Genomic DNA, 24060 nt, shown 5'->3' with positions numbered 1-24060 from the left:
TATGCATTCTCTTGCTCTTTAGTATAGTTTGAAAAAGATAAAAGCTTGTGCCGGACGGGTGTTAAAATATTTTCACACCAACCAATGATAGGATGCCACGTACACATTCTAGGAAGACTAATTTTGAATCCACATACACCCGATCAGTTATTAGAGTAATGGTATTGAATTAGCTAAATGTCTTTTCATCTTCAAATTTAACAAATATCATTCATATTTACTATACATTGAATTAGCTAAATTGTTTTCAGCCAAATTATAAACTATAGTAAATCTATTTTTCTTTTCATATAGCAAGTCTAAAAGTATTTTTTGATATTATTATATTATAGATATGAGATTTTTATTCATATGAGATTTTATCATTTATATACATATGAAATTATTATATTATAGATTATTAAATTGTGAAAATAAAAATGAATATAATTGTTAGATGTTATTGAAAATTATAAAAATAAAATATAAATTAATTAAAAATATATAAATAATAAAAAATAATAATATTTTTTATTATAGAGAGTGTGATGACTAATCCAATATAAATTTCAAGCTTCGAATGATTAGTTAAAAGTTAAAAAGCTATATATTAGTCCAAATTTAAAGAATGTGATGGTCAATCTAATGTTAATGCTCTTACATTTCCTGCTTTCCCTGTTTCCCCCTCTTCCATCTTTCATTTCCTACGTCTTCTCTCCATCCTCTTTCTCTCCATCTTACACCCGATCCTACACGAAGAACAAAGTGAGTGCCGACATGAGATGGTTGGCAACGTAGTAAGGCTTGAGCAACCTGCAGTTTTGTGACATAAAAATCTAAAGCAGACATGAAAGTAGGCCCCCTTAATTCTTCCGATTGGCAATGTAGTCAGCTAAATAGCACAAGGGGGCAGCTTTTGTGGGTACGAAGTAGGCAAACTCTTGCATTGCTTGATCTGCCAGTATGCGGGAAAACTTTTTGGCCTTGTCGATGCCCATTAGCTTAGGATATGTAGCCTTGTTGCTTGCCAAATCCTTCCCGGCTGTCTTTCCCAGCTCCCCCTCCGACTTTGTTACATCCAAAATATCATCCACCACCTGAAATAACAGCCCTACACACCTCGCATAATTCCTCACCCTCTATATCTCAATCACGTTCCCACCTGCCATTATCACCTCACACACAACTGAAGCCTCCAGGAGCTTCGCTGTTTTATGGACATGAATGTACTCCAACTCGCTCAAATTCACCTCTGTTCCCTCGTTACAAAGGTCCATTACTTGCCCCGCCACAAGCCCTTCGACGATTGAACCAAGCTCTACAATGGCTTGGATGACGCAGTCAGGAGAAACTTTTGTGGTCTTGGCTGCTGCGTGTTCGAAAGCAACCATCTCATGCCGGTTGCTTGTGCTGCTACGTGTTCAAATTTTTCTATATGCATGTCGGCACCCACTTTTGTTCGTTATGTAGATCAGGCATGAGATGGAGAGAAGATGCAGGAAATGAAGCAGAGGATGGGGGAAGGGGAAACCAGGAAATGAAAAGACTGATCGGGTGTATGCAGATTCAAAATTAGTTTTCCTGGAGTGTCTACGTGGCACCCTCTTATTGGCTGGTGCAAAAATACATTTAACACCCGTCCGGCCCAAACTTCTCTCTTTGAAAAATGATACAACAACAACACGTAAACAATTTGTTTATAACTATAGATTAAATTAATTTTTAAATTTAAGTTTTGCTTTTATTTTGATGACAATTTAAATTATGAGTGACAATATGTGATACGATTCGTTAACTCAATACGAACACGATATGAAATTAGCGAGTTTGTATTTGATGTTAATGCGTTCGGATCAAAACGTGTTGACTCGTTAAAACCCGATTCATTACCGGGTCACTAATGGGTCAATCCACTTAAAACCCACTTAACCCGTTTCTAACCCCTTAAATTTTTTATTCAAATTTCAATTATATCGTTTTTAACATAAAAATAAAAATACATTAACCCTATTTCATATTTCCTAACTCTCTTTTAGACCCTCATTATCTCAGTTCTCAGTTGAATCAATTATCACAAGTCATGACCATCTTCCACACTTCCTATAGATCGTAATTTTGGTGTTTTTATTATTTGAATTGTAATTTTGGACTTATGTAGTTAGTTTTATATTTTTTGAAGATATTGTGATTTTAACTTTTATGTAAAATTATGTTAATCAAATTAAGTGAATTATTTGGGTCAATTTAATCCATTTACATAAAAAAATGTTGAAACAGGTTGATACGCGGGTCGATATATTTTTCATTAATTCATAACGGGTTATATACATGAAACAGGTTGACAAAATACGACCTGTTATTTTAATGAGTCGTGTTAAGATTTGAAAATCTGATATGTTAAGCTTAATGGATAGTATTCAAGTTGATATATATCATATAATATGCATAACTTGACACGATATGAATACGTCACTTTAATACCATTTGCTTCTCCTTTTAAATATTATTAGTAAGAATCGAAAATATATTGTAATTCGGTGGCAATGCAATCACTGCTCGTATGTATATGGCATGCACCAAAGAAACGATGTTTACCTCAAAATTCCGCCGCCTATTTTCCTGCTACCTTACAAACTTGCAATTGATTTTATTGAGAAAGGAAAGAAATATGAAAAATGTTATTTTCTCATCTAAAAGTTATCATATAGAGTGTCCTCTTAACGTGGTACTATTCAATGGCAGGACTAGCAATTGTGTTGAGGGGGCTAACTTTTCTATTGTGATATATTTATGTAAAAAGTAATGTTAACTGCAGTTTTAGGGTATGCAAGTTTTATGCATTACCTTTAAAAAAAAATTAGGATTCACCATTAAAAATTGATTTTTCATGTGAGTCTTAGATTTACTTATTTTTTCAAATAAAGTGAATAAAACTTACACATTCTAAGACTGCAAACATCATTTCTCTAATATAAAATAAAAGAATTCTTAAAACACAACTTAATATAAGTTTTAGATTTATGAGGATAATATTCATGGAATAATATTCATCCATTATTATTTTTGTAATGAAATATTTAGAATTTATTTTTTTCATATAAACTATCAAGGGGTTTTTTAAAATGAGTTTAAATAATTTTTTTCCTTACTCAATGAAATTTAGAGGATAAAATCTCTCAACTATTTTTCAAAGAGATCATTGACCTTAAATGATTTTTTTTATATTTTAATTTTGAATTTCATATTAAGAAACCCAATATTATATAACAAAAAATTGTGGGATCCATATTAATAAGTTTATAATTATTTCTCCTAAACTTAGTTTTAATTTTAATTTTGGAGAGGCAATATCCTTGAAAATAGATAATATATAGAAATTAAACAAGACTTTGGGACTATAAGAAAAAAAAATTGGAGAGAGATATTTCTAAGTATATTGAAAGTTTAGTAGATTTTAAAGAGCTTATAGAAATTATAAATTTTTTAGAAATATCTTTTTTTATATTTATAGAATTATGTATAAAATCTAAGGGATATTTTGTGTTTTTCAAAAAGTTTTGGAGAGTCATGCCCCTTAAATTCAATGTGGGTCCGCCACTGGCACCATCATTTTTTACGGTATAGATGATACGTGTTTTATTATAAAGAATTCGAAAATACAAATACAAACAGGTAAAAAGAATCTAGAGTTTTACTCTTATTCTTTTTATATTTTTAGATGTAAAATGATTTACTCATAATATTTTATATAATATATTATATAAAAATATGTTAAATGAGGAATATTTTTATAAAATTATGTTATTTTTATAAGATATTTTATAAAAATATTCTTCATTTAATATATTATTATATAATATATTATATAAAATATTATGAATATATCATTACTTTTTTTAGATGTCCTTTTGATTTAATATAATTTATTTTTAATAAACCAATTGTCCACGTCAAGCGGATCATCTGAGTGGAAAGTTTCAGGCAGCCCAATAGCAATATTGTATAATCTCTTATACTATTTTGTTTAAAATGGATAATGATTTTATAAAAAATATTTTATAAATACTTTATAAGTTGTTTTATAAAACTAATTTCTATTTGAAACAAAGTTGTAAAAATGATCTCTCTTTATAATTCTCTTGTTAAATAAAATCATTCGTGAAATACCTATGTATTTCACTCTTCCCGCTGCCCACCCTCTGGATCTGTCCCTACAGTCCTCTATTTTCCTTCCATGAAAAAGAAATGAGTACCTATAGTGCTCTGATTTTTTTTTTTTTTTTAAGAAATTGTTTCATCATTTGAGATGGGTTGTAGCCTATGCCCATCTAAAAGTGGAAGAATATTCTTAGGCTTTGTTTGAATATTTAACTACTTTCAACTCATTATTATAATTTTTTTAAATTTTAACATAAAATATAATAAACAATTCAATTTTTTTAAATTTTAAAATAATAATAATATTAAAAAATAATATTATAATAATATTTTATTATTTAAACTCAATTCAACTCACTTTAACGTCCAAACACACTCTTAAAGATGGGTTTAATGATCCCAAGTTATAAATATCCTGAAAAGTGTAATGATCAAGTAAAGTAAATAAAGATATTTTAGAATTTCTGAGTAGGCTGATAAGTTTTTATAGGAAGAATGAACGACAATGACAGACTTTCTGAGAGATCAAAGAATAAAAAAAGAGCATTAATACTCATACAACATATTTTCACAATAATATTGTAAGATGATAGTATTTTTGTAAAGTAATATTACTTTTATAAATAACACATTATTGTGAAATATATTGTAAAAAATATTGTGTATAAATCATTTTCCATAAAAAAAAAAAAAACTGATGTCAGTGTGTAGGATTCCTTCGGGGATCCTGTGTGCCTGTAATGGTACTCATAGAAAATAAGGTTAATTGCAAAATCAATATAAGTTTTTAGATTTTTATAACTTCAGATCTCAACGTTTAATTTTTGCAAAATTGATATCTCATTTATTTTCACAGATGAGATGAGATGAGTTGAGATTAAAGTTAAAAATTGAATAAAATATTGTTAAAATATATTTTTTTAATATTAATTTTGTTTTGAAATTTAAAAAAATTGAATTGTTTATTTTATTTTTATGGAAATTTAAAAAAATTATAATGATTAGATGAGTTGAGAGGAATTATGAAAACAAACAAGTTAGAGTTTTGGAATTAGCTGAGGCAGCATATTGAGACAACATTTCAACCAGAAAGATTAGCAAAAATATTGATTTGTGAAGGGTAATGATATACTTATATCTCATTTGCTACTGTTTTACTATTTTTTTTTTTTTTTTTGCTCTTTGGATCTAGACTAAAAGATCCCAACATGACATTATTGCATAATTTAGAAGAAAATTAATTTAATAAATTAATATAATCATGTAATTTAATTAAAAATAAATTTAATTTTATAAAAATTGATATTCGTTTACATTTTGAATTTCAAAAATACTGTCAGAAAGAAATAGTCCCATTTTCGTAATGCTTAATTGTGATATACATATTGTAAATTATAAGGAGAATATCAAACTTTTTTTATAATTTTATATTAAAATTAAATTTATTTTTAATTAAATTACTTGATTACGTTGATTGATGCGATTTATTTATTTTTAAATTATGCAAGAAGCTAATGCTATGATATTTTTAATTCAAATTCAAATTCACAAAGGGAAAAAAAATAGTTAAAAAAGAGTAATAAACTAGGTATAAGGATATTATTACGTAAAAGTTTCAAGTATTGATTCCTTAAAAATATAGTTTTTAAAGCAAATACTCAATGATAAATAGGAACGTGTGAGGCAAACTTTTGATTCGAAAATCAGGCATCCGATTGCTTAATTAACGTTACACAGTGGTAGGGGTAGTGTAATTGATCCGGTCACAGGTAAAAAATTTTGGTTTATCATTTTTGTCGGACCAGATCATTAGCTATCGGTCCACTCAGTCTATAAAAATTTTTTTTCTCATTTTTTCTTTTTTTGACAATAAAAATTAATACAAAAAATTAATTAACTTAGTAAAATTAAAATGAATTAATCTCTTTAATATTTTATAAATGATTAATGAATATTAAATAATTTAATTGTATATATAATCAATGGTGACTCATTGCATAAAAATCATATAATTAATTTATATAATTATTATATAAAAGAATATATTATATATATAAAAAATATTTTAAAAAATATATATATTTGGTCGGTTTCAATTCAATCCGGTCTAAAAAATCACACGTAAAGACCGACTAATAAGAGTATCAATCTGAAGAACCATTTGGTCATGTGCTTTTTTTCGGTAGGACTGAACGTCTTGCACCCCTACAAGGTGGTAGCAAGTTTCTTTAAAAAGTTATTAGAGCATTAGTATCGGTATATGCATATACAAAATCACCTATTTTGCATATCTATTTTGTCATTCAGGCCAATTTTTCATATTGGTTTATACATATTTGAGACAAAATAATAATAAATTATTATTATTTTATTATTATTATTTTTTGCTAAAATCAATTTTTTTTATATATATATTTTGCAATTAGTATCCACTACATACATTTGACATTAATAATAAAAATACAATAATAAAAAATATAATTTTTTTATTTATTATATTAAAAATATAATAAAATGAAAAAATATATATAATATATTATAATTATAAAATAAATGTGGAAATGAAGGTTTGTTGTGTTGTTGAAGGAGGGAGAAAATGAAAGATTGTGAGAGAGAGAGTGGGAGGAAAGAGAAATAATAATTAAAATATGATTTGTAGGGTGAATAGTGGTTATCCAAATTTGGATAATCACTGTTCATTAGTAGCTAAATATTTGGATATGCATAAGTCAATACGGAGGATTTTAGGGTCATATTATGCAAATATGACTTTGCATATGCATATGCATAGACTAATGCTAATGCCATTATGCTTAGCAGTATTATATGTCAGATTTTATTTATTAAATTAAATATATTTGTGGTATTTTAAATAAATATACTTATTTCTTTATATTTTGTATATTGAGGTATAATGTCAACTCTGACTATTTTGAAGGATTTTATGTCATTATGTTATAATTTATGGCCACCATTAACTATAGCGTGAAGGAGGACAAAATATGTTTTATTTTCTACCTTCATAATTCCTTTATTTTCATTATATTCTCTTACGTGTAACGTCGAGAACTTAATGTAAACTAGAGCAAATGATCAAAATCGGGGGAACAAATAAATAGAGAGAGAAATAGATCGAAGAGACTATCACTAGTTGCACTTTGTATTAATTAAGTTGTACAAAGTACAAGTCGCAAACTAATTAACAAGAGTCCAACGCAGGCCCAGCGCATCAAATAATAATTGGTGTACAAATTTACACATACATATATGTATATGAGAAAGATTGCAATTGATGAACCCACGGATGGAACTCCCTTTCAAAATCAATAAATCAATTTCTATATATATATATATATATATATATATATATTCTCGATCGGCAGCCATGGAAATTCATGAGTTGGTAGACGAGAACGCAGGTTGCACCAACCAACAATTCTTGAGCTGTGACTCCGTCGTTTCCCTGAACCCCTTCACCTTCGCCAAACAAAAATGTGTGCAACACGTCGATCCCAATCCCTTCACCCTGCTCGTCTTCAACAAATAACACACGGGTCCACACTCTGCCCCCCTCCCCTGCACCACTATCCCCCACGCCTTCGTATTTGATTCTCTCTCCCTCTCCTCCTCCCCAAGCTCTTCCACGAATATTACCCCTTGTGGCAACGGAGACTCTCCTCTCTCCCATCTACTCTTCACCATCGCCCACTTCTCCTTCACCGCCTTTTCCGTCTCCAACCTCGTCGCCGCCCCGCCTTTCTCAGTCTCCTCATACACTTGCACCAGCAGCGGCGCTTGGCGTAGGTTCTTCACGATGTCCACTACCGATTCCCGCATCCACTGGTCTAGGTTTTCACCAGAGATCTTCGCGCCGATGCCGTGATCTCGAGCCTGCAGTTTGTTGAAATGAGTAGTCTTGGCCGACGTCGCCATCGATATTATTCTTCCTTTTCCGGTGGCGGATTCCGTGCGGTTAGGCATCATCAAGGAAGACGGAGGTCGAGCATTCTGATTCCGATGATTGTATTCATGGAGGAATGAACGACGGAGATTCCGATGGGAAACGGAACGAATGCTCGGAGAGGAGGAGGAAGCCATCGGAAGGGGAGGGAAGGGAAGGGAAGGAATGGCCAAGGTGAAAAGAAAGGCTGGATTACTTGTTGCAGTCTTTCGTCTGTCTTGGCATTTAGAAAGCAACTCTTAAATGGAATTTTGTATTTGCGAATAGCGGTTTAAAATAAGGATAAGATAAATGGTGAATTTTTAAGTTGCGAAGGATGGAGTTTATTTTGGACGGTCAAGATTGGGTCAGAGAACAGAGCCCGTCTTTGTTGAATTCCTAATCCTGATTACTTCTTCGAAATTCCTTTTTTATGGGTTCCAGGACCACGTGGCCCATGTGTACTGGAACGTGTAGATACGTTTTTCCACGAGCTTCAGAAACTCTCTGTGTTTTATGAATGCCATTGCATAGATAACGGTTCTAGGTGAGACCGTGACAAGAACGTGGAAACTCGTGGAAAGTGCATGCAGTTCGGAGGCTGCCACACCCTATACGTCCCATGCGTGCAAAGCCTGACCAATCCATTTAGGCCTCTCTTACACCTCACCACACTCGACTTTACACCTCAGCACATTTACTATCTCTCTCTTTTTCTTTCCTCTACGATGATATTAAATTTTTTATAATATAAATTATATATATATAAATTCAGCGTCCTATTATTATTTATTTATTTATTTATTTTAAATAAACATTTATTAAAATCTCAAATTGTTGACAATTGGCTTTATTTAGAAGTTAAATTCATCTCAACTCATTATTATAATTTTTTCAAATTTCAACATAAAATATAATAAACAATTTACAAATTTTAAAATAATAATAATATTAAAAAATAATATTCTAACAAGATTTTATCATCTCAATTCAACTCAACTCTTAAACGCAACTAAAGTTAAGACTTAAATAAGAGTTTTCTATGATACCTTTCCCATATTTTCGCCGTTTCGCTCTTAATTGAGTCCTAATATAAATATGAAACACCCTCGGTAATGCAGACATCACCCACCAACAACAATATCAACTAATGGACCAAACAGCTAAAAATGAAAAAAATACTAATGATCCAAACCTACGTACCCAACCTCCCCTTCTTCCAATTTTATTTTTAAAGAAAAATACTTTGATTCCAAAACGATGACATAAAATGAAACTCATAAATTGACGTATCTTATTATTGTGCATTGGATATGACTGTTCATTCATATTAGATTTTTCTTATTTCAAATTCTGATCCGGAACAAATCAAATTGTAAAATTCAGATAAACCCAATACTCGGTTTTTTTTTTCTTTTTTCTTTTTCTTCTTCTTCAATTTGTATGTTTTGATGTTTTCAGATGTTATATTATATACTGGAAGTACTCGAACTCTAATTTAAGAAGAATGAAATTCTTTACATGGATGAGATCATCGAGTTACGAGTACATGAAATGCTAAAGGATGCCGGAATTACGAAATGGAATTAGGGATCAGAACACAGTAGTATTACATGGTGTGCCTGAAGGGACGTTTGTTGGTGATGATCGATCGATCGATGCTTTTCAATTTTCACTTGATATTAACAAAAAAAAAAAAAAAATCAACCTGGAATCAAAAAATCCAGATTCATCCAAGTTTTAAAAAATATGGGTTGATTCGAGTTCCGGCCCGGGTTAACCCGGTCCAGGTATACCTGAATTTTTGGGCCGGAATCCGGATGAACAGTCCTAACATTAGATTATAAAATAGATCTAACATGTTATATTTAATTGTATTAATTTAATAAGATATAATTTATAAAATCACTTTATGAATTTAATAGGACTCTTTAAAAATAAAGAATGACAACTTGAACTGTGGCTTCAATTTTTTTTTTTAAACATCAAAATATTTATTCTCATTTCATTCATCATATGAAAGTCAGTTAATCTCTTTCTCTACAATAAAACTGATCTCAATTAGACCCTCTTCAATCCAGCAAATCTCTCCATCCACATGTAGTGCCCTCTTAGCTAGCTCATGAGCTACACTATTCCCTTTTCTATAGGTAAATCCTCACTTCACATTCTAGTCTTTGGGCCAAAGTATGTTTCCTTCAATTGTCTCATCCATGCATATGTAACCTCCCTGCTTTTATATCTTTTATTAGTTTTTGCGCGTCACTTTCAAAGATGACTTTCAAAGATAACTTTCTTAATATTTAGCTCACTACATAACTCGATGGTCCTCCATAATGCATAAGCTTTTGCTAAGTCAAGTTCTCCAATGAAATCCTTTATAGCACACAAAACAATTAGAATCTCTCATCTGTGGTCTATTGCTATTACACTCATATGCCCATTTTCTTATTTTACTTATTCATAGTAGTATCAAAGTTAATCTTTGTATAGCCTTCAATTGGTGGTAACCATCTGACTTCATCCCTCCTCTAATCAGTTCTAACTTGTTACTCCTCATTCTCCCTTCACATTCTTGAACTGTGGCTTCATAATAACAATACCAATAAGAGTTTTGCTAGGTACAAGCAGTTTGGCTCACCAAATAGCATACCGATGTTGACATGTCCTTTTTTATTATCATTAAAAAGAATAATTTTGAGAGAAGAAAAGATTATCTGTCTCACGAAAATCATTTCCGTTTTCAACTCGCACAATTTCATTAAACGAATGCCTTATATGTTAACATCGGTATGCGAACCCGTTGGCAATAAGACTTTTCCTGTTATGTATTATTGTTTTTCTTATTGGCAATTTGCAGTTATTGAATATTGTATTGGATGCTAAATGCCCTAAATGCCAACGGGGCCATTTATTTTGACGTTGGACAGCTCCATCCATGCCTAGGAGTCCTTTCCCATTACAGAATGTCTAGTTTGAGTTATAGCTACTGTTCCAAGGGCGAGTTCGTCATCATATCACCCCGAAAGTAACCCAAATTAATTGATACAATTATGGTTATTTTTTGTTGAGAAGTGTTACAGTCATAAAGATATTACATAAAAGTAAATATACAAACTGACATATTTTCATATGATACGTTAGATATACTTTACGTTGTGAGATCTTTTTGTGAGCAAAATATTTATAAAGTACTATATGAAATTATGTTAATTTATATATTTATTTTACGAGATTTTATTGTGAGTAAAAACATTTCTCTTTTTTTTTTTTTTTTTTCTTCAATGAAGCTACCGCATTAAATTAATATCAGAATACAGGAGGGGGTGCAAACAAGTAAACAGAAATGATGAATCCAAGAAAGTGAATTCAAACTCGTGCTTTGGATGAGTCAGAAAATCTAAAACTCGATTACGATCTACATCTCAAATCAACGCCATGGAATTTAACTATTCAGTTGGAAGTAAACATCGCTGGAAGCCATATGTTCTGGTCTCGAAATAAAGTTGATTAGATGATAAACGCGATCCACCAAAACCATAAATGATCTCTAAAAAGGCCCAAGATTGCCTATGTCACAGGAACTGTGCTACTTGATGAGTATGACCCCCTTTTTTAATATATATATATATATATATTTAAAAAAAAATGTTCCACTCGGCTCGAAGTGGGCACTGAAAATATTCTATTGGGCCTAGTTTACGATAATGTGGTAGTCAGATTTGCAACGTCGAATGGGTGCAATCCATCCATCCGTAACAAACTTATGTACTACAGTGGTACGGTGTTGTCATTGTAATACTCGTATGAGTCCTAGTCCTAGTCGCATTACAGCGTGTATAGTGGACGTATGGTTGGACCGAAATGCAATGCAAACAGCAAATCATCCCGATGATTCCACCCTAATTTAAAAATAAAATTCTTCGCCGCAATCTTTAGAATCAAGGAAAAATCTCTTAATTGATATCTCAATCAATCACGTCCAATCAGCAATGATGCTCTTCTAATGTGATTGGAACATTTTATTTAGAATAAGTAGTGCAATGTGATTGGAACATTTTAGAATACAAGTGTATTCAACTACCTCTCTTTTAATATTAATCACGTCCAATCTTAATTGATATCTCTTTTAATATTAAATTTTAGTATTAATACAAAATATTAATTTTTTAAAAAAATATTATTAAAATATATAATATTATATTATTATTTTGAATTTAAGATTATTAGTCTAATGAGGATTAATCTCTCCAAAAAATTTACCTCAAATTCTAGTAAAAAATTAAATTTGGCAATACCTAGACCATTGTAAAAGCACTGGCATGCCAAGTCAAATGTTAGTGACTAGTCAAAATTTGGTTAGGTAACTCAAAAGTGGGCTGCATTGGAGTAGACAAACATCCAAAACTCTATTTTTGAGCTTTAATAATTCTATATGTTTATCTAAATTTGATTAGTCACTATTTATCTCCAAACTATTATTTTACTCTATAATTATTCCCAACAAACATTTTCCTTCTCTCGTTTTTCAATTCTTCATTTTTTTTCTCTGTGTTTTCAACAGTGCTTTTTATTATTATTATTATGAATATAAAAGTTAGAGTCCTACAAATTGTGCTAAAATAAAAAAGTCCAGTTAAAGAAGACTTGAATGCTTACAAATGCTCGTAGATATGCTCATAAAAATTTGTAAATAAAGTTATGAGATGTAATATAAATAATTTATTTTGTTAAATATAAAAAAATTATTAAAATATATAATATTATATTATTATTTTGATTTTAAAATAAATAATTTAATCTAAATTAATCTCTTCAAAAATTTTAATTTTAGTCAAAATTTCAAATTTTAAATAAAATTTAAACTTGAAAATGATTAGGTCCTTGACAATGCCATTAGGACTTCCAAGTACTCTCCTCAGAGCACTCTCATTGGATTAGCTAAAGTTAAAGTATATTTTTTATGAATGTAAGATGAATTTAACTTTTAGCTATTCCATTCATATAAGTCTTTACATTGGGATAGTTATTTTTTTATTATATGACAATAAAATAATAAAAGATGAATTTTACTTTGGCTATTCACATTAAATCTCTACATTAGATTATCCATTTATTCATGAGTAATTAATAATTTTAAAAATATTTTAATTTTTTTAATTATGAAATTATTTTATTTTATCATATTTTACTATTTATAATATTATATATTAATTAGTAATCATATTCTAATTAAATTATAGATTAAAAATAGAAACTAAAAAGACATTGATAGAGACTTTGGAAAAGAGAAACAAATGATTTAAAATAAATTTGATGAATAAATAGTATCTTTTAAATTTAGAAATTACTTTAAAAGTTATTATAGTTATATTTAAAATATAACTATTATAATGTGATGCATTTTATAATTCAATAACTAAATTTTCATTATATTTAACTTTTAATTAATTAAATGAGAGTGCTCTCAGAGTCCTGTCAGATAGTATTAAATGGTTTTTGTTTCTTTTTTGAACATTTATGATCTCTTCCATGTGAAGGAGGAATGTGTGAAAGTGTTAAAACTTAGAATGGTGTCAGCATGACAACATTATTTCGACTCACACGCAAGCTTAGGTGGATGAGCATCGTCTTTACTTTTTACACAACATGGGAATATTGCCACCAGTACTACTGTCCAAGTCTCAAGTTCCGAAATTGAAAAGGGCGATTATGCCTTTGTGCCCAATAACTCTACTTTTTTTTAACTCAAAAATGAAGGAATCAACACCTTTCATCTGACTTTGGTTGGCAATGCAATTGCAAACCACTTTGAATAATAATTGACCAGAGAAAGGCACGTGCTATGCACGTGGAGATTCCTCATCGTTAGCACTTCGGAGGAGGAGTGATTGCAAACTGCAACCCAAAAAAGAAAAATTGCTTTTGTCACAGCATTGCCTGAGTTGAAGTGAAGTCTTATCTTCTTGAATTTCTAGGTTCATGTTATGACGAAGAGAAACTATTTATACAAACTCTAAATAGATAAATCTCATGTAAGTCTTTGTAAAAGTGTGAATTTATAAAAGACTTATATGAATCTTATCTATTTTAGACTTGGTTATATCTAACTACTGATTAATTAAATATCCAAATCATCTCATGCCTACAATGGACTTCTTAATGCTTCCAGTTTAAAGGATGGAATATTTCCTATTTTGTGATATAACCATATCTTTTATGTGGAGTGCAAATGCTGGTTCTTGCATTCTACAAAACCAAGATCTGTCTATTCAACAAACCCACTCTAGTTTTCTGTAGAGAATATCATGATTCATCAAACCATGATGAACGGTACCCTCGGACAAATGAGCAGATAATTCAGATTAATAGAGAGCCGCCACGGCCGCCGGCGGGGAGGTGGAAGTGAGAGGCAAACAAGAAACTTTTCAATACAAATTATTTTCTTTATCCCAAACATGAGATACAGTTTTGCCTCAGAAACCTTGATAGACATATTGAAGTTGCAAGTAAGAAGACGCCTCTCTATGCACAATATAATATATCATGACTAAACTAACAATATGTAAAAGAAAATATTACCAGCTACCATCTAAAACAAACAAAGAAAACCTACTATTTGTCTATTTCCTTCCGATTAATTGGTTGGGGGCAGAGGTGGAGGATCGCGAGATATATAGATATATATATATATATATATATATATTTGCAATTCAAGATTCAACTTACCTCATCCACAGCTATTGGCACATCCCCTTGTCCTTCCGATGCATTTGTAATATGCCGACTTCCAGCATCTGCATCAGCATCCCCACCCTCGGAACTTGCTGGCTGTTCTAGCAACGATTGCCGGCAAGTTGGACATGATGAGTGTGACATCAACCAAGTGTCTATACACCTTACATGGAAACCATGGTTACATTTTGGCAGCACTCTAACTTTCTCACCATCCGCAAATTCGCCAAGGCAAATTGGACAATCTGTGGCCGGAATATTGAGCCCTGACCCGTATACAGCTACGGGGATCTGACGCAATGCGCTCTTTTTAAGGCCCGTGGCAGCCAGACGTGCAGCAGTCTCATCCGGTGTTTCAAACGCAAACCTACGGCTACATCTTAGAGCGCAACGCACAATTGAATTTAGTCCCAGCGCGCATATTAATGCACAAAGCAAGGCTGCTAGGATAATCACCATGTTGGTATCGAAGTTTGCCTCGCTACCATAAGACCCACGGGTGCTTCTACTTCCATTAATAGATGGTGGCGTGCTTGATTCTGTATCGAGGAGGAGACGGTGTGAACGATGATGAAGTCTTATCACCATTGCTCAACAGGGTCACTGCTTTTTACCTGGACCGAAAACTAATAGGAGAACCCCGAATTCTTGCTCCCTAGCTAGCTCTCTCTTGGTTCCGTTTCAGAAAAGGCCTTGTTGCGGTCTGCAGCTTGATGAAGTACTTATGCAAATAGGCTCGTGAGTTCGTTACTCCACCACTGTTCAGCAGCAAATCGGACTACAAAAGAGATGGAAAGAAGAGACTTCATCTCACTCATGTGTGAACAAAGCTCTGATCGAGTTGTTGGTTTTCGGATCCTTCTGTTCTTGGACTGCTGTACAAGGCTGCTGCTGGAGAACTCCAGATAAGGCTTGGATTTGTCCGTGAAGATGCCAGTGAACGGAGGAAGGCAAAGGAAAAATTAAATAAAGTAGGGGCAGCTTGAGGTTTCTTTGTTTTGGGTTTGGGATCTCGTCGTTCTGCTTTCACCTGAAGTGATAGGTGGGCTTGCTTTTGAGTTAATTAGGACTCAACTAGATAAAGGACTTAGAAGGTGGGGAGAAAAAAGCATATTGCTGGTCACCGGGACAAGGGAAGTGGCAGCGTCTGAGCATTTGAAGGATAATTATCAATAAGCTTAATTACAAGAATACAAACAACCTGGATTTTTATTCACAAATGGTCCTCTCGAAACCATCAATGAAATCGTTTCTTCGTCAGACCAACGTACACCTCGTAATTAATGACAACTACGACGAAGGAAGGTATAATATATTAATAGATCATCAGAACTACCTCCCGTTCCGCCTTACCGTACGTGGCCATGACGTTCCTAAAGTTAATACAACACGAGAGGTTTGATTCATGATACAAGAGGATTATTCATTTGAGTGATAGGGGGAAGAGAGAGCTTGATGCGTTATTTGTAGATTGTGAGAGGTTGTATTTTAAGGGCTTTGTAGGCCAGGCCGCTTGGAATGTGGCATCGAGAACAGAGATCGATACAGATGGGGAGCTAGGCTATAATACTAAATGAAATTAAGTTAATCTATTGGCTTTCTTTTCATTTCATTGTCGTCGTTGAGGAAATTACTGACAAACAAAGAGGGTTAAACTTCAGAATCAAGTAGAAGGAAAAGTTGCTGGGAATTTTGATTATGGTACCTGATCCCACCTAATCCTTATTAGCTTATTTTTTATAAAAAACAAATGCTTATTCTCAGCACCAAATCCTTCTCCCACTCTTCCACTTTCCCTTTAATTTAAAGGTTAAGTAAAATGTTCGTTGGGTTTTTGGCCAATGTCCATCATTGGATCCCAACATTCATGAGTAAAGCGAATCTCAGCATGCGTGTGTACAATTTAGTTTGGAATGGTAGGTCGATTATATATAATTGCAATATATAATAACAATGATAGTAATCATTAAGAGAAATTCTATTTACAGTCCTAAGTAAGAGATTACGTGTGCAGTCTTATTGATAAATGAGGAAACAACATCATTTTAAAAAGATATTATTATAATTTTAATTTTTTTTTAAAATATAATTATATGAGTTTGTACGAGCAGTCTTCATTTTCATTTAGGGACTATACGTAGACTAATTCAATAATTAATAAAGTTTAACCACTCCTAGATAAGTTAGATAACCCTCAAACTTAGAATTGGGTAGAAGGCAAGCATATATGGGCCATAATTAATTATTAACATTGTCATTTGGGCACCATCTCAAGAGTCACATCCCTGACCTATCGCATAAGTCACAATAAGATGATGCTAGCAAAACTGTCCTACAAGGGCCATTTGCATTTATTTTTTGGCTATATATCAGCCGCCCACTGCCGTAAGCTCTCCTTTTGCGCCTTCACCCGTATTAATTTTCTTGTAATATAGGAGCACGGCCTGCATCAACCGTGGTAGTAGTAGTAGTAGTAGTAGTAGTAGTAGTAGTAGATGGACTTCAGATTAACATCACCAACCATTATCATCGCCTACTGGATTTTAATATGCATGGATTTTCGTTGCTTTGGCTGCATCAGCAGTTGGCCACAAATAATGAATAAAAAATAAAAAAATCATCAAACTCTCTCTCTCTCTCTCTCTCTCCCTCCAGACTGCTAAAATCATGGAGATCATCACTTTGTTAATCAATTTCGACCTTGTGAATATATGAATTGTAATTTCTTAAATAGATAGAGACATGTTTAACCGGGCTCTTGAGGAGATATGTGTGTGAGTCAATTTATTTGTGCAAGAAATTAAGACTGTATGGCGTGTGAACAAAAGACTGGCAGGCATGCACATGGAGTGTGTGGCTCACGCAGATACTCCAAGGAGGCACCCGATAGGTCCACATTTGTCTGGCCTCTCTATCTGGATTGACTAACTCCATACAAGAAGTTCCATCACATCACACCACACCCATAAATTCCACCATCTTCTTCTTTCACCTACTTTTGCTTCCTTCCCGATTAATAAACACACTTAATTTCCTAGGTGAAGAAGCTGCATGACCAGTAAAACACAACCAAGTCATGAAAGATGGTAAGGTAATTCTGAGTTGCGTCAAGTACGTTCACTTGCACAAGTAGCTAGTTGCATGGGTTCAAGGCCGATGTTCTACAACAGCTAGCTAGCAGAGGCCACAACGTACATTCTCATGTATCTTATATATATAGGATTAATTAGGAGCCACAAAATATACAACAACTAATTATACGTACTTCAAACATCATACTTTTAGTGTCCGTATCTCTTGTTAGCATTTCAAACATCATACTTTTAGCCACAATTACTTAATATCCATTCGTGGCCGGGTTTCTATTTCCTCTTGGGAGGACGATGTCATTTTAAATATAAAATTATTTTAATTTTCTAGTGATCATCACACTATTCATGAATATCAACTTTTTCGTTGAGGCCATTTGAATTTGGGCAAGAAAATAATATACTTCTCTCCAACTTTACCTCAATCTATAAATGCGTCGAGCATTTTTAAGCATATAAAAATTACTTCCAAGTTTAGATTAAAAACCTTATATTTATATGAAAAACTATGTGTTCAGTCTATTTTGCGGACCTCTTTGCACACGAATGGAGCTATCATGCCACGGAGAAAATAAAACAGGGTGTGACGTCGAAGAGAAATGGGGTTGCGTGCGTTCTGGGCTGGAAAGAAAAAATGGGTTGTACACAAGCGGAAATTCTCGTACTATCTCCCCCTCTGCAACCGCAACAATGGCAAAAGCTATTAGTGGGTCAGTGAAAGTAGACCTTCGAAATTCGAACATGAGTAAGCTTTAGAGTGATGTCGTACGAGCGGCCATTTACTGGATCCGGAGAGAAGAAACGTAATTTCACTGAGACCATTGAGTTCCATATTGGGCTAAAAAATTATGATCTCCAAAAGGATAAGCGATTCGGTGGTTATGTGAAGTTTCTTTATTTTAAGAGTGTGATGTATTTTTTGGAATGACTCTCTAACATGATGATGGTTTTCATGAGAAATGATATTTAAGGAAATGTCAAAAGACACAACCTTTTGATTTAGTCAAAAGGTTGTGTGACTAGTGAAGTGTCAAGCGAGGTTGTGTCACTTTTTAAGGTTGTGACCTTTGGGTTACTATTAGTTTATCAATAGTTGTGTTATTTGCCAACCGGTACATGATGGCATATAAATAAGGGGTCATTAGTGCACAAATAAATACATTCAATTCTTTTTATTTATTACCAACTCTTGGGACAAATACTCTCACGGAAGTATCACCATATTGTCAAATTCCACTTCTTTTTGTTCTTAATTATTCTACAGTTTCCACATAATCCTCGTCCAAAGATGAAAGTTTGCCTGCCTGGAGATGCTCAACATGTTGAAGAGGTGGAGAAGATTGGTTTAGATTATATGGATGCTGAGAAATTGGTTAAGAAGCTTGCCAAGAAATACCATGCGAGGTGACGTTTGAATTTATTTTCCTCTTTTTCTCAAGTGTTTTTGTTTACATTTTGTGTACATTTTTTGTGTTTGCAGTGTTTTTATTTTCATCTATTGTATTTTCAATCTTTCCGTTGTGGAACACAGATTTAAACAACGTAAATCTGGAGTTTTCCTTGCAACCAGTAAACTATAAATGTCAATAACCCTAACCTCTATGATACCAATTCACTGAGCATTATCCCCATGGTCATGGTGAGACAAGTGACGCATTCTTTCTTTCTCTCTTTGTTTTTTTTTTTTTAAAAAAAAAAAAATTGACTCGGCTACATAAATTTCGTCTGCAATTGCATACACAAATTAAAGTAGACTGTATGTCAACGCAGCCTGTAATTATATTTCTTACGTGTTCAATAGAGACGTATCGATTTTTAAAATTACAAATTGTTTCAAAAAAATAATTAAAATTACAACTTAAAAAAAATGTTAAAAATATATATATATATATATATATATATATATAATATAAGAACTCCTAAAACGACACCGTTGACGTAACCCTCGCTTAAGCAAAATCCAATTCTGGTACCGAAAGGCAGAACGTGCGATGATGAGTGAAGACGACGAAGGAGAAGGAGAAGGAGAAGAAAGACGAAGATGAAGAAGAACAAAAACACACTCTGATTACCACCGTTACATCGACGCACATTAATGGCTCCAATCCAAGATCTTTCTAATCCAAACCCCAATACCATGCTAAATCCTAGTTCTCGGCTCCCAACGGAACTGGCCTCCTCCTTCCCTGTCCCTAACCCTCTTACTAGCTCCCTCCCCTTACGCGGGCCCCATCACCGGCGAGCCCACTCCGAGGTCCACTTCAGGATACCCGACGAGCTTGATCCGGTCTCCGATTCTTTATTTGACGGGTTTGGATCCGAGGACGACCTCTTTTGTTCTTACATGGACATCGAACAGCTCGGATCCCGACCCGGAATTTCCGGCCAATCCTTCCCTAAACCCGAAAATGCTGCACAGGTGGAGAGGCCGAGGCACCGGCATAGCAATTCGGTGGACGGGGGGGCTTCGATGTTGGAGGGCATAGAGGCCAAGAAGGCCATTGCTCCTGAAAAGCTCGCTGAATTGTGGACCGTTGACCCCAAGCGCGCCAAGAGGTTGCTCTCTCTTTTTACTTCCATAAGAGAATTTATAATTTACATCTGGATTATGGTATTCTATTTTTTGGAGGGATTGTAACTGTAAAATTCTTTATGTTTGATATAACTATTTGTGTTTTTGGTTATATTGTTGGCAATGTTTAGGTGAAAATCCTGATCCTCTTGGACTCACAATAATTTATGCCATCCATGTTAAGACAGCTTGTTTATCCGAAGTCAATGTTTGATGGAATGTATTCAAGATTCAGGGCATTGTGGTTGTTTACATGTAATTATGGTCCGGTGGGTTGTTTACTTTCATTTAATCAGATTTCAAACATGTACCTTGTACTTGAAAAAGCCATCAACATGAGCCACTAAGAGCGGTTGGCATGTATTGTAATACCCAAGATTTGGATAGGAAGGTGAACGGGATCTAACATTTATTGGGAGGAAGAAATTCTTGCCCTTTATCATGATTCCAAAGGGCTCTAATTGTACTAATGACTAGTGCTCTTAGACTATATGGCTAGATGTGGTTTGTACTTTCCTTGGGTCGTTATAAATGCATTGCTTGGGAGGGAGAAGTTATTTTCCCTTATAATGATTTCTAGTGACTCTAATTGTAGTATTAACTAGTTTTTTTAAGTATAGGCCCATATGAGGCTTGGACTTTTTGTGGGACGTTACAAGTATATTTCTTCACATGTTTGAGTGTTGCAGGCTGTTGGACCAACTTCTTAATGTGTAATTGGAGTCCTCATTTATAAAGTTACTTCACTTGTACCCTTAAAAGAAATTCACCTCTTGTATATGTCCCGTATACCTGGGCTTTTGCCTATTCTTATGATCAATAAAATTTTGTTTACCGATAAAAAAAAATGTTTGAGCCAGTAATCAATGAAAATAATTCAAATGCCTGGTTCTTTTGTGAGGTTAAAAATTCTCTTTTACAGAATTTTTTTTTTTCTATTTAAAAGATCAACATTATTTTCACTTGAGCTTGCTCTTAAGATTTCCAATTGACAAAAGTTTGATACAGGATTTTGGCGAATCGGCAGTCTGCTGCGCGCTCAAAAGAGAGAAAAGCACGTTACATATCCGAACTTGAGAGAAAAGTTCAAACCCTTCAAACAGAAGCAACAACACTTTCTGCACAACTAACTCTTTTTCAGGTTCTTGCTGAAATGCATTATTTGTTTTGCAAAAATCATATGATTTTTATTTTTTATTTTTGGTTTGACATGGATGTTAGCAGACTCTGTTGCACTATGATATAATCCATTTGTGGTAACTTTGTGCTTTTCTGTCTCGACATGTGTGCATATTTTTTTTGTCTTAACATGACAAATAAATAAAGGTCAAGGTTGATCAGAGAGGGTATAAATGGGTGATTGAAATAGTCATGCTGTTTGAGCAGGGCTCACTCCGTAGGTTCTAGTCTAACTAAGCAAACAAATTAAGAAAAAAAAAATGAAATGAAAAAGGTCTTCTTGGCTTGTGATTTCGCTATCTTTTAGTGGTATGAAAAGTTCAATGAAAAGATCAAATTATATAACTAATTGTTTCTAAAAAATTAGAATGTTATCTAAAAAATAGTAGTTGGTTTATAAGCCAGTCAATGAAACTATAGTTATGGGGAGTTCAAGATTAGAGCTGGGAGGGAGGCTTTGAAATCCACCTACTTTAGAATAAGTGGGATAAATGCAAACAAGAACAGCGAAATAGTTATTGATCCACAAAACAATTGATGTTCCAAGTGTGTCCTATATGTGTCCAGGAGTAGTTTAGATTTATTCAGCGGTTTTCTAAAATTAATAACATGTGCTTATGCAGTATTAGCTCTTTTGGTAGTTCTATTTGATACGCATTGGACAGTATTTGAAGAAGTATGACATCAAATAGACAAAGTCCTTTGTGCTAGACCACCATGCTTGTTTTGTGGTGCAATCTTTCTCAGAGAATCTGGAGATTGTTGTGTTAGTAAAAGGGGAAAAAACACACGCAAGTGATTAATCATTCATTGTCTCCTTTTGTTTCTGGCTGTAATTTATCCTGCTGTAGTTTATGCATGATTCTGGTGATTAAAAAAAAGCAGAACTGTTCTTTTTTTGTTTTGTTATCTCTATTTTTGTCATAAGATGTTTTTCTTTTCATGGACTTCTGACCAAGGGCTTTGGTTGTCTTTCGGTTCCTGTTCTCTTTTAGAGAGATACAACAGGCCTGACTACTGAAAACTCAGAGCTTCAGCTTCGGTTACAAGCTATGGAACAACAAGCTCAGTTGCGTGATGGTACGTATGTGATCTCTGTTTTGTGCACCTTTTCTTGGATGTTTACTTCTTCCACTTGTCTTTGGTGGTGTGGACATTATGCAAGACTAGAAGTGGCATTTACCTGTTGTATCAGTCAAAGATGAACCGTCTTTGGTTCTGATCCTTGTATATAGATACTAATGCAATAATTTACTTCTCTATGTCGGTCCTAACTTCAAGCCCCTTTTATACTTTCCCACTCATGGTTATGGTCTAGCAGCACATGAATTTGGTCCATTTATTGTCTGCTCGTACCCCTAATTACGAGTCTATTAGGCACAAAGGATCTTACAGGGACATCATTCCTTTACTTCTTGATTTCTCTCGCCTTTTACTGTTAGTAATGTGTTCCCGAAACAGCTTTAAATGAAGCACTGAAGAAGGAAGTTGAGAGGCTCAAGGCTGCGACTGGAGAAATAATGACACACACTGACGCATACAATATGGAAATGCACCACATTTCGTATCCTCCATCTTCCTTCTTTTCACGTCAGCCACAACCTCAGCCTGGTGACGTGCAGAATATTCAAATGCCGCAATTTCATCAATTCCAGTCCAACACGTCAAGACCCCACCAGCCTGTGCTTGCTGCCGCCCAAGCGCATGCCTACACAGATACGTTGCAGCAGGATCCTATTGGCCGGTTGCAGGGGCTTGATATCAGTGGCAGAAGCTCCCATATGGTGAAACCTGAAGGCATGACTTCCATTTCTGTCAGTGAAAGCAGCAACAGATTTTGATGCGAAGTCAGTCGACCTCCATCTGGCCCAATTCGTTGGATTGTTCATAGACTCATTGATTGACAGCCAAAAAGGCTTTATTTATTTCAATTTACTTATTTTTAATCGGTTGGGCGTTTAAATTTTTGGTCGCCTTTTCAGGTCTTATACACTCATGAGTTCTCTCTCGTTCCCTTCCACATTCTTACATTTTCCAGCCTTTTTTTCTGAGAATATGATTTTGAAAAATCCTATATGTAAGTCTTACATTCGTGCACACTACTTAAAAATATATGATTTGACTCATTTATTCTCAATCAAATGTTTTTAAGAGTGTGAGGCTTCTATCTAGTACTTCTATATGATTTTAACTTGCAATGAATGCACCGGAAGGTGTGCCACTCTTTTTGAGCATTAAGGCCCCGGTTTAATCAGCAATGGATAAAAAAGTAACTCATCTCATTTAATTATTATAATTTTTTTAAATTTTCATACAAAATATAATAAATAATATAATATTTTTAAATATCAAAATAATAATAATATTAAAAAATAATATTTTAATAATATTTTATTCAATTTTTATCT

General features: G+C 33.3%; 3 protein-coding genes across 3 annotated transcripts; 1 reads left to right on the top strand and 2 right to left on the bottom strand.

The window, feature by feature from the left end:
• Positions 1 to 7265: 7265 nt before the first annotated feature.
• LOC121251550 lies at positions 7266 to 8481 on the bottom strand. The gene has a single exon (XM_041150829.1). It carries the CDS (start codon positions 8233 to 8235, stop codon positions 7531 to 7533), a length of 705 nt encoding a protein of 234 aa, XP_041006763.1. The 5' UTR covers positions 8236 to 8481; the 3' UTR covers positions 7266 to 7530.
• Positions 8482 to 14502: 6021 nt separating this feature from the next.
• Positions 14503 to 15914, bottom strand: LOC121235772 (RING-H2 finger protein ATL74-like). Its single transcript, XM_041132173.1, has one exon. The coding sequence runs from the start codon at positions 15398 to 15400 to the stop codon at positions 14798 to 14800; it is 603 nt and encodes a 200-aa protein (XP_040988107.1). The 5' UTR covers positions 15401 to 15914; the 3' UTR covers positions 14503 to 14797.
• A 3931-nt stretch (positions 15915 to 19845) lies between these two features.
• On the top strand, positions 19846 to 23640 carry LOC121256251 (bZIP transcription factor 18). The gene is made up of 4 exons (XM_041156976.1): positions 19846 to 20457; positions 21482 to 21614; positions 22648 to 22732; positions 23114 to 23640. The coding sequence occupies exons 1-4, from the start codon at positions 19997 to 19999 to the stop codon at positions 23491 to 23493; spliced, it is 1059 nt and encodes a 352-aa protein (XP_041012910.1). The 5' UTR covers positions 19846 to 19996; the 3' UTR covers positions 23494 to 23640.
• The last annotated feature ends 420 nt before the right edge of the window (positions 23641 to 24060 follow it).

Source organism: Juglans microcarpa x Juglans regia, chromosome 1D, assembly GCF_004785595.1.
Source record: "Juglans microcarpa x Juglans regia isolate MS1-56 chromosome 1D, Jm3101_v1.0, whole genome shotgun sequence".
In the NCBI taxonomy this organism is placed as follows: Eukaryota; Viridiplantae; Streptophyta; class Magnoliopsida; order Fagales; family Juglandaceae; genus Juglans; species Juglans microcarpa x Juglans regia.
Note: the sequence above shows the minus strand (reverse complement) of the source record. Positions and strands in the feature narration are given on the sequence as shown.